The 10,146-nt window shown below is 42.3% G+C and overlaps 2 protein-coding genes across 2 annotated transcripts in view; one reads left to right on the top strand and one right to left on the bottom strand.

Moving 5' to 3' along the window:
- Positions 1-532: 532 nt before the first annotated feature.
- ddb2 (damage-specific DNA binding protein 2) lies at positions 533-5,393 on the bottom strand. The gene is made up of 10 exons (XM_083667394.1): positions 5,245-5,393; positions 5,023-5,141; positions 4,490-4,681; positions 4,135-4,280; positions 3,076-3,175; positions 2,675-2,852; positions 2,374-2,519; positions 1,511-1,666; positions 1,354-1,399; positions 533-1,128 (listed from the first exon to the last, which is right to left on the bottom strand). Exons 1-10 carry the CDS (start codon positions 5,378-5,380, stop codon positions 866-868), a joined length of 1,482 nt encoding a protein of 493 aa, XP_083523520.1. The 5' UTR covers positions 5,381-5,393; the 3' UTR covers positions 533-865.
- Positions 5,394-5,834: 441 nt separating this feature from the next.
- kif23 (kinesin family member 23) overlaps positions 5,835-10,146 on the top strand; it is a 7,656-nt gene continuing 3,344 nt past the window's right edge. The window contains exons 1-16 of the mRNA XM_083666438.1: positions 5,835-5,925; positions 6,166-6,232; positions 6,454-6,582; positions 6,678-6,783; positions 6,895-7,031; positions 7,123-7,232; positions 7,560-7,757; positions 7,966-8,007; positions 8,353-8,465; positions 8,620-8,741; positions 8,891-8,993; positions 9,081-9,160; positions 9,282-9,401; positions 9,520-9,679; positions 9,831-9,992; positions 10,104-10,139. Of these exons, the coding sequence (XP_083522564.1) occupies positions 5,912-5,925; positions 6,166-6,232; positions 6,454-6,582; positions 6,678-6,783; positions 6,895-7,031; positions 7,123-7,232; positions 7,560-7,757; positions 7,966-8,007; positions 8,353-8,465; positions 8,620-8,741; positions 8,891-8,993; positions 9,081-9,160; positions 9,282-9,401; positions 9,520-9,679; positions 9,831-9,992; positions 10,104-10,139 (1,699 nt within the window). The 5' untranslated portion in view covers positions 5,835-5,911. The remainder of the gene's footprint in view (positions 5,926-6,165; positions 6,233-6,453; positions 6,583-6,677; positions 6,784-6,894; positions 7,032-7,122; positions 7,233-7,559; positions 7,758-7,965; positions 8,008-8,352; positions 8,466-8,619; positions 8,742-8,890; positions 8,994-9,080; positions 9,161-9,281; positions 9,402-9,519; positions 9,680-9,830; positions 9,993-10,103; positions 10,140-10,146) is intronic.

Here is a 10,146-nt window from a genome sequence, read left to right as displayed (position 1 = left end):
ATAGTCCCTTCCTTCTGTGTGCAGTTCTTGTTGGGTGGAGTGGAGATTGACCAAGACAACAATATTGGCTTGACTGACAAGGAGATGGCGTCTATGAGGCAAGGACGAGCTTTCCTGGCCTATATAAACGACAATGCTCCCAAGACCCTGTTTGCGATGCAGCAGATGCTTTCCATACATGAAGATCAGATTAGGTCTCTGACTCAACCCCACTTTGAGAGCCTAGTCCTGGGGATGATCTATTCTGCTCATCAGGCCAGGCGCCAGGAGAACAAGGAGGAGCAGCAGGCCTGGGCTAGTGTGCTTACCCGTCTGGCCAATGTTACAGTCAATGAGCTACGCAGACAAGATCCTATCAAAACATCCACTTAGAACACTGACTGTCCATCAGTTTGAGGTCAATAGTAGGCCACACAATCAAGTGTAAAATGTATACAGTACATCTACTCTGTATTTGTGAACCTGTATCTCCAGCATGAAGAATAAAGCAATGACACATTCTCTGATACTCCACCATCTGTAGTATGGGTGTGATTGATACAAAAATGTATAATTTAATATAGAAAAGTGTAAAAAGCCACACATTTACAAAGGAAAGTATATAAAACATCTTCTGAAATGCAACCTGGTCACATTTTGATCAATGCAAATTTAAATGATCTTAGGAACAGAACATATACCTTAGAAGCACAGTGGAAACAGTAGTACAATGATCCAATGATGATGTATGACTCAAATACAAAGGCAGAATATATAGAACAGTTATTCACAGATGCTTAGAGTACAAATTGCCATGTCATAGAGTCATGGACATTACCATTCTCTTAACACCACTTTGACTTGACTTAAATGTCCATTTCACAGATTATTTCTTTTTGCCCGTTTGTGTCTTGCTATTGTCGCTGCATCTGGATTTGGTCTTGGTTTTGGTTCCTGAGGACTCTAGGGATGCCAGTTTTTTCTTCAGCTTTTGGTCTGCTGCCTTTGGTCTGCTTCTTCTCTCCCTGGAGGCACACTGTTGACTTCGAGGTTGGCTTCTGGAGCTTCCAACTCTGCCTCCCATTTCCTGCTCCTCTCCCTGCTTACTGCTCAGAACCTCCTCATGGTTCCACACTAAGATATTACCTCCTGTAGATGAACACAGCTTTTAAGCATAAGTATCAAAACAATAATCCTACATTTCACCGTTCTATTTAAATAATCTAGAAAACAGTGTGCTCAAAGACAGTTTAAATATACATCCTTTCTCAGTGATGGGGTTTAATGGTTGTAACTGCCTAGATCATGTGATATCTCTGTGTAGTGTGTTACACATGAAACATGATTGAGCTGAAACATACAGGAAATACTCACCCATTCCAGATCCTAATACATCTCCCATTGAATTGAATTTGTTGACCTGGAAAAAAAGATGTACACAGGGATTTAAAGTTGGTTTGAAATGGATTCAGAAAAAAAGTTTGTATTCAACAACATCTTAGTACTCTTCTAGTTTAAAGCATGCACTCACAGATTTGATACCAGGGGCATTAGGGTCTTGCAGTTGACACACCATCTCTCCTGAGTTGGCATCAAAGATGTCGATGGTCCTCAGCTCACCGGGAGAATTTCTCTCTTCAGGGTAACGGCCGACCACAATGAGGTCATACATGGGATGCCAGGTGGCCTGAAGACAAACAGACATGTTGTTATTCATCTACTGAACATACAATGCCCTGCGCAAGTAATATGACAGTGAAGCGTTTTTTTCTTCTTTTGGCTCTATACTCCAACGGTTTGGATTTAAAACCAAATAATTACTATGAGGTTAAAGTAGAGATTCTCACCTTTTATTTAATAGTATTCGTGTACATATTGGTTTCACCACCACAAAAATTACAGCTCTATTTCAGGGTACAGCTCTCTTATGCCTGCAATGATGTGACAAACCACACCTGACTTGCCAGAAACACCTGTCAAGCCAATTGTCCCATTACTTTTGGGTACTCTAAAATAGGGGAACTATGCCTAAAAAGTGTTGTAATTTCTGTATGGTGAAACCAACATGTACACCAATACCATCAAATAAAAGCTGAGAACCTCTACTTTAACTTCGTAGTAACTGTTTGACTTAAAACAATTACACTTTTGCAGTGTAGAGCCAAAAGAAGAAAAGATGCTTCACTCACCCATTACTTATGCAGGACACTGAAAACAGTGCATTCGAAAAGTATTCAGACCCCCTTCACTTTTTCCACATTTTATTATATTACAGCCTTATTCTAAAATGGATTAAATATGCACATATATACACACACCTCACTTGGACAGTATACATGTCAGGGGAAATACATATGATGTATAGAATGGAGTTCATTTGAATGGGCTCCTCACCTTGATGGCTGTCAGGTGCTGAAACTGTCTGTGAGGGTGTTGGATAACATGTTGGGGGCTTGACCAGTCAGATGAGGAATACACCCTTATTTGGTCATACTGGTCTGTTGTGAGAAGCTTGGAGCAGTCCATGGGATTGAAGTAGGCTGTGTTGAGGAGACAATAAAAGTATGATCAGAACTCTTTCATATACAGTATGATGATCAAAAGGGTAAAACATAATTTTCCAACCTGGATGCAACTACACCCATAATAATCTAATCTAGAATATGTCAAGCTATTCTAGCAGTTGATAATTCACCTGAGTTGACAGCTTTGTCATGGACCATCTCATGAAGGAAGCTGTTTTGGTCTTTGATGTTCCGAAGGTCCCAAAGCTTGACTGTGTGATCAACAGATGCTGTTGCCAACAACCAGTCACAACGAGGGTTGAACTCTGCATGGGCCACTTTATTCTTGTGCAACTTCTGGCTTAAGATCTACAGAGGAAAGCATGGAAAGCAATAGATACATCACTTTCAAGACCCCCTCCACCATTAATGTACTGCAAAAATGCAACTGAAATGTGTGCCAACTGTCAAAAGACAGTATTCTTTCTTGAAATGTAGAGGACCAATACAAACATGTTTATTTTATTAATAGAAAAGATGTTAAGCTTTAATAACTATTCATGTTGAACATCCATTTGTCAACAGTATATACCTCCTGGCCATCCATTCCCAGCAGTGAGACTCGTCCCTTATTGTCCCCAGTCACAAGCGTCTGTCGGCTCACAGACACATCTACACAGCAGTACCAGTTGCTGCAATAGAGAAGATCTATGATTATGGAGGCTTTGTTATTATTATTCATAGCCATTATCAACACAACAATAAAGCTGTAACTATACTGTACAGCCTATAAGAAACTATAATGAATGTCTCAACTACACTAACTATGCCTTTTGTCCAATAGGATGTTCTATTTGTCTGCCACTAACATAGCCCTACATCTGATTCCTCAACAAACATTATGGTGTTCATGGCCACAATCTGGAGTTCTGGACAGAATGGTGGCTGGGCAACCCTCAAAGCTCTGCATGGTCAATGTGCCTTCACCAGTTGCCGCATAGACTTTGAAAGGATCAGATGGGCAGAACCTCATCCCCCAATAATCAAAGTCCCCAGCCCCTTTCTGTGCACAAAAAGACACAGGCAGGCCTATCACAGGCCGGTTCCTACAACTACAGGCCAATGATGGCACTCTTTGGATAAATGCAAACCAATCTGAGGACTGATCCCAGATGGATGCAAAATAGTTGGAATTCAGTGTCTAGTACTGTCCATGCAACACACATTATTTCATAGGCTGTACAGTAGGAGAGGACAGTGAAAGGCCAAAATCAAAGTCGAGGCCAAACTCTCAATATTGAATTCAGGTAAAGAATAACAGCCTTCAGGCAACGATGACAAGAGAGAGCTAAGTCCAATAGACATTCTTTACACAAGTGTACATGCTCAGTGATATTCAAAGGGCATTGCAAGATGAGGCACAACAATACAGAAACATCTGATCACAATGGCCTAAGAAATCCCCGTTTACATTCATTGGACAATGAATTGCAAACCCTTGGCAGAACACTGTGTTGGGAATGCTTTTGGATATCTGAATCTGTTTATTTTATAGATGAGCCGATTCTGTACAACAATATTGATAATTTAAGACTACTACTACACTGGATCCGTCTTGCTTAGATTTGGAAAAAAGAGGGGGCTCTCTTACTCCCATGAGTCTGTTTTGGCAAACACTCTGAAAGTGGTCCCATTCAAATCCCGAAGTGTAGTGGTACCCTCAATAGACACTGTGAATAGCTGATTGGGATTGAACTGGTTAAACTTCATGCCTGTAATTGAGCCTCCAGCACCAATCTAAATAGAAAACAAATAGAGGTTGAGTCAAGGTAGACCTCATGCCAAACATATAATAAAATAATAATTCTATAATTCTGCTTATTATAAAGCCACAACAATGCCTAATTTGAACAATATCTTGATTAGCTGACTTTTCAATTGTACTCATGTCCACAAAACAAAGTCCCAGCAAATGCATGCACATGCACTCTTCAGTAGAATCTCACCCCTTTAACGAAACTTGTCTTGTTGGGCGCATCATAGTCCCAAAGAACAATGTCTCCACCCTTGGAGCTAACAGCCAGTGTAGTGGGGTGTGATGGGTGCCATTCTAGGCAGGTGACTCTGCGGTCAAAAGGGCTGGTAGTACGGTGTAGCTTGTAGGAGCCCAGTGAGTGAAGAAAGGGCTCCTGGAGAAACTGGACAAAGAGATTTAAATATTAACTTAAGTCACATTTTGTCATTGCATTTGAGTGTGTTTTGTCTTTCATTGAAACTGAGTGCTACTTTCATTGTTACTTTGACAGTACATCAATATATTTAGCATAAATCATGGAACTCTAAACCACAAATGCAGAGCTGATTGAGGGTACCTGGTACGTCAGAGACTGTGAATGTGCCTTCTTTCATCATGATAAAGTAGTATGGTTGGTTTAAAGCTTCTTAATTATCTTACCTTCTGTATTAATCATTTAGGCAACACTCTAGGACCAACGGACATACTGACACAATGGGGCTGTTTTACAATACTGTAGCCTACCTGCCGCATTTGTGAGTGAAGACTCTGCCCAAGAGAGCTCTTGTAAATGTAATGCAAAATGCTTGATTGTCCACTTCTCTTCTGAACGCCCGAGGATTTATTGGTCGGGATGACATGACCTGAAATGAAAGTCCAGGTATTTTACTGTGATTCTATGGAAAACAAGCTAGCTATCCGGCTAGTGCAAAGCAAACTTATATCTAATTATCAATGAGTGCAAACCTATTTTCACTTTCTCATTGTCCATCTTCTCTCGTAACTTTTTAGAGATCGTCCCCCCAGAGGTCTCATTATTTCGTCTCCTCGACTTCGACTGTTTTGATCCAGATCCATTTAAGGGTGCCTTTGCTCGTGCCATTTCATCAGCTGGATTCAACTATTGCTGAATAGAGGGTTACACAACAAGATTATTTGAGATTAAGAAACAAATGAATGAATGCATGATGAAATGCACGTTCACCAAATTTCAATAAATACCTCACTGAGTCCAATATGTAATGCTCAAGTACAAAATACTTCACACGGGTTGCTTTTCTTCCGTGAATAGCGTTTTACAGGGAACTGCGCGTGCACTGCACACACACGTGAGCTTGTTATCTAGTGTTTTGTAACTTATTTGATTGTCCCAGCTGCTGCAGCAGGTGGCAGTGTTAGTGGAAAAGACCAATGGCAAAGGACTTTTATTCTGAAAAACAGGCGCTGACCGGACGAAGTTGGGCGGGACTTCCTATAATATTCGGGTTGTTTCTATTTACTCACGAATGTGATTGGTTCGTTTTGAAAAATCTCCTTGTCCTCGAGGCGGAGGGAAAGTTCGAACTTGGAACTGCCGGGGGAGAAGGGGAAGCAAACAACCGGAGTTGAGAGAATCAAACGATAACAATTCACGATGATAAGACCTGCGTGAGTATAATGTTAACGTTTGAATAAGTTTATCGTGTTGTTTACTAGTATATAATAACTTTTGCTGAATTCCTAGCGATGCGTTGTTTTCTTTGCGTCCATTGAGTTTCTGACTGGCTGGTTAGGTAGCTAGCTAACTTCTATCTGACTGATAATCTATGTGATTGTCCGTGAATGTTGGCTGACCTCCTTTTGAAAAGTCGATGGCGATACCTGTTTTTTTTTCATTTGACTACTTAGGAAGGGCAAAACCCCCCGAAGAGCTGCTATAAAGAAGCCTTCCAGCAACCAGAAAGACCCAGTCGGTGTAAGTAGTCCGTCTACTTTTATATAGCCATCTATCTAGACTAGACTGCAGTGTAGACAGGTGATGAGAGTTCGCTACAACCACCTGAAGTTTGCATGGATAGGTGACGTTTCTGGCCTGCACCGGAAAGTACTACGGCAATTTCCCGATCTTCTAATCTAGATCATGCATTCCTGAACACATAACTAACAGGAGTTCGTCGTGCCATTGTACTACTGTAGGTGTACTGCCGTGTGCGACCTCTGGGAGCAGATGATGAGGAATGCTGTATTGAAGTAATCAGCAACACCACCATCCAGTTGCATGCTCCTGATGGGCTGAAAGCCAACAGGAATGGGGAGTTTAAAGAGGTATGTTTTGTTTGTAAGTGTTGACACTGGATATACAGGTCAATTGGTCAATGCGCTAACAATCAATCTATGAATCTATCTACTTTCTATTACAGACTCAGTACTCCTTCAAGAAAGTGTTTGGACTTAAGACATCCCAGCTGGAGTTATTTGGGGATGTAGCCAAACCCCTTGTGGATGACCTCATTCATTGCAAAAACGGTATGAAACTGGAGAAACTTGTTTGGTCTGCCATTCAATGTCAAGTTTCTATTTTCATCTGTGATGAAAGACTAGATTCCATGCAGTGTATTTGAATGTCATATGTTGCAGGTCTGCTTTTTACATATGGCGTCACTGGAAGTGGGAAAACCCACACCATGACTGGGTCTCCAGGACAGGGTGGACTTCTCCCTCGCTCCCTCGACATGATCTTTAACAGCATTGGGCCGTACCAGGCCAAAAGATTTGTAAGAGAAGTTGTCATATTTTTTTCATCTGCAGGCTAATCCGTCCCAAATGATGTGCTGTGTCTAATGTCATCCTAATTTATATCTCCAGGTTTTCAAGACGGATGATAAGAATGGGATGGAGGTGCAGAATCAAGTTGATGCTTTGCTGGAACGCCAAAAGCGGGAGAACCAGCCATCTGTTCCCAAAACCCCCTCCAGGTAAGCGTGTCAAGGAAGTCTGCATTTTGCTCCTTGGATAACAAGTCTATAGTAAACATTCAGAATTTCAGTTGTTTACTATAGCGCCCCCTCTTGGGCCAATCTGTCATTTTGTCAATACTGGATCTCAATGGCAAGACTCATCGTTTACCCATGTTTTGTCAAAATTGTCCCAGTGGTGTCTGAGAGATTGTGTGTGACATACGATTTCATCGTGGGGGACAATTACGTGAATGGTCTGTTGGTCTGACAAATATAGCAATTTCTTAGCTGGATCTTGATATTATATGTAACCAATGTAAAACTGAGCTTTGGGGATATTCTCAGACAAAGACTGGATCCCGAGTTTGCAGACATGATCAACCCAGAGGAGGCATGCAAGGCAGAGGGTGCGGATGAAGACAGCAGCTACACCGTATTTGTTTCTTACATAGAGATCTACAACAACTACATCTATGATCTAAATGGAAAATTAAGTTGTTCCCGCCACATTCTGATCCATGTTAGTCCGGAGAAAAGTGAAATGTTCAAAGAGAAACGTTGGATTGTCTCTAAAAACAACCCAGATGATTAATCTTGCTCGCTCGCTCTCAGTATGATTTAAGATGGGCCCACAGTGAAGATATGGTGGTCAGAGTGATCTCTGAGGACTCCTAGTGGCTTCTGGACCGATGTTTTTTTTAATGTCTATTAGAGTAGTTGGCAGATGAAATGTTTGTGTTCCTTCTGCTAGGTGGAATGGTGGCACACCCGTGCGGCAGAACACTGAGTTCATGTACGTGTCCAGTGCATACCTCCCACACAGAGTAGCCTCATTTAGCTAAAATACTCTATACTGCAAGCTGAAATTGCCAATCATTTATTAGCTTGCCAATTTTGCTCCATGTTTTTTGTGCTTTGAAGTGGCAGAGTATGATTTTGAATTTATTTGTTGCTGTGGTGCTTTTCATGTTCATAATCATGTCTGTCTCAAACTGCTTTTTGTGTCTGAAATGCATTAATGCAACATGCCGTATAAGGTGGCTGGCATTCCCTATCCCAAATTTGCTGCATGTAAAATGTGTAATTACAACACTACTCTTTTTCCACTGCTAACCCCTATTGTTCTGTTCCAATTTAGAGCACCTCAATCCAAAATTCTCAGAGAAGATCAAAATCACAACATGTATGTGGCTGGATGCACCGAGGTCGAAGTGAAGTCAACCGAGGAGGCATTTGAAGTTTTTTGGAGAGGTAAGATGAAACCGGCATTGACATTCACATGCCCCCAGATGCTTTGGAAAAAGCTTTTAGGGAACCACATTCCTTTTATCTTGTTTGACCAAGCCATGTTCTCAAATAGCTGCTGTGATGGCGGTTGGTTTAATTATTTTCTCCTTTGAAACAGGCCAAAAGAAAAGGAGGATTGCTGACACTCAGCTGAACCGAGAGTCCAGCCGCTCACATAGCGTGTTCATCATCAAACTGGCACAGGCTCCCCTGGATGCAGATGGAGACAATATCCTCCAGGTCAGTAAACAACAACGACACCGGCAGCCACCAGTACTTCACTGATGACCTCCCATCTCTCAGACCAGAATGTCTGTTAAGTGTTCCTCTGTATTTGGTCGTTGGGTTTCAACTCAAGCTTCTGAATATGCCCTTGTGTTGTGTTGCAGGATAAGAACCAGGTCACTGTGAGCCAGCTGTGTTTGGTGGACCTTGCTGGGAGTGAGCGCACCAGCAGGACTCGAGCTGAGGGCAGCCGTCTGCGTGAAGCAGGTTCGCCAGCAGCACTACAGGCCTTATGAATTCATTTAGACCTTTGTCATGAGAATGTGTTGTAAGTTTAGACATGTCTCATTGCAGGTAACATCAATCAGTCCTTGATGACTCTGCGGACCTGCATCGAGGTTCTTCGAGAGAATCAGATGTGTGGCACAAACAAGGTTCCTTTTTTATTTGTTATATTCACGTTGGGCAGATGGGGTACGACGTGTATTAGTACATGTGTTATGCTCCGTCTTTGTTGATGCGCAGTAATTAAATTAACATTTTACACCTAAACAGATGGTTCCGTACAGAGACTCCAAAGTGACACATCTGTTCAAAAACTATTTTGACGGCGAGGGCAAAGTCAGAATGGTTGTTTGTGTCAATCCTAAAGGTGATGACTATGAGGAAACCATGGTAAGTAGTTTTAACACTGCTTTAATCTTTATTCATGTTTCACACTGCATGTGTTCATCTTGCGTTTATGTATGTGGAAATATGAACCATATGAGTCATTGAGGGACTGTGTGTGTAGCTGGTGATGAGGTTTGCAGAGATGACCCAGGAGGTGGAGGTGGCTCGGCCGGTGGACAGGCCCATCTGTGGCTTTGCTGCAGGACGGCGTCAGAAAAACCAGGCCTTCAAAGATGAGCTGTCTCGCCGCCTGGAGGAGCGCGGTGGCCCCTTAGATGCAGGTGGCTACCCGGCATATCCAACACTGATATACACAGGCCGTGTATATTGGTGTCTTAGCAATCGTGCTGTACCCAGATCCACATTGTGCTGCTCTTATCCATAAGCTACGTAAGGAATAGTGCTGATGATGCCCTCCTCTCTGGCCCTTAGGAGCCCCCTCTGTGATGAACCAGTTGTTCCAGAGCTTTCCCCCGCTCCCCCGCTGTGAACTTGTTGACCCTCATGATGACATCACCCTGCCCAGGATCATAGAGGTGTTGGAGAAGAGGCAAAGGATCAGGCAGATGATGACAGAGGAGTACAACAAAGCTGGTAAGATCAAATGATGGTTTCCAGTTCAGTTCTCATAACCCACCATGGTTCCTTTGTCAAATACCATTAAGTTGGCTCTTTGGTTTTATCTTTTGTCTGTACTTTTTGCAGCCAACATGCTGAAGTCCATGCTTCAAGAGCTGGACAGCAGCCT

This window comes from Argentina silus, assembly GCF_951799395.1.
Source record: "Argentina silus genome assembly, chromosome: 3".
Classification (NCBI taxonomy): Eukaryota; Metazoa; Chordata; class Actinopteri; order Argentiniformes; family Argentinidae; genus Argentina; species Argentina silus.
The sequence above is the reverse complement of the archived record's forward strand: the minus strand, read 5'-3'. Positions and strand labels throughout refer to the sequence as shown.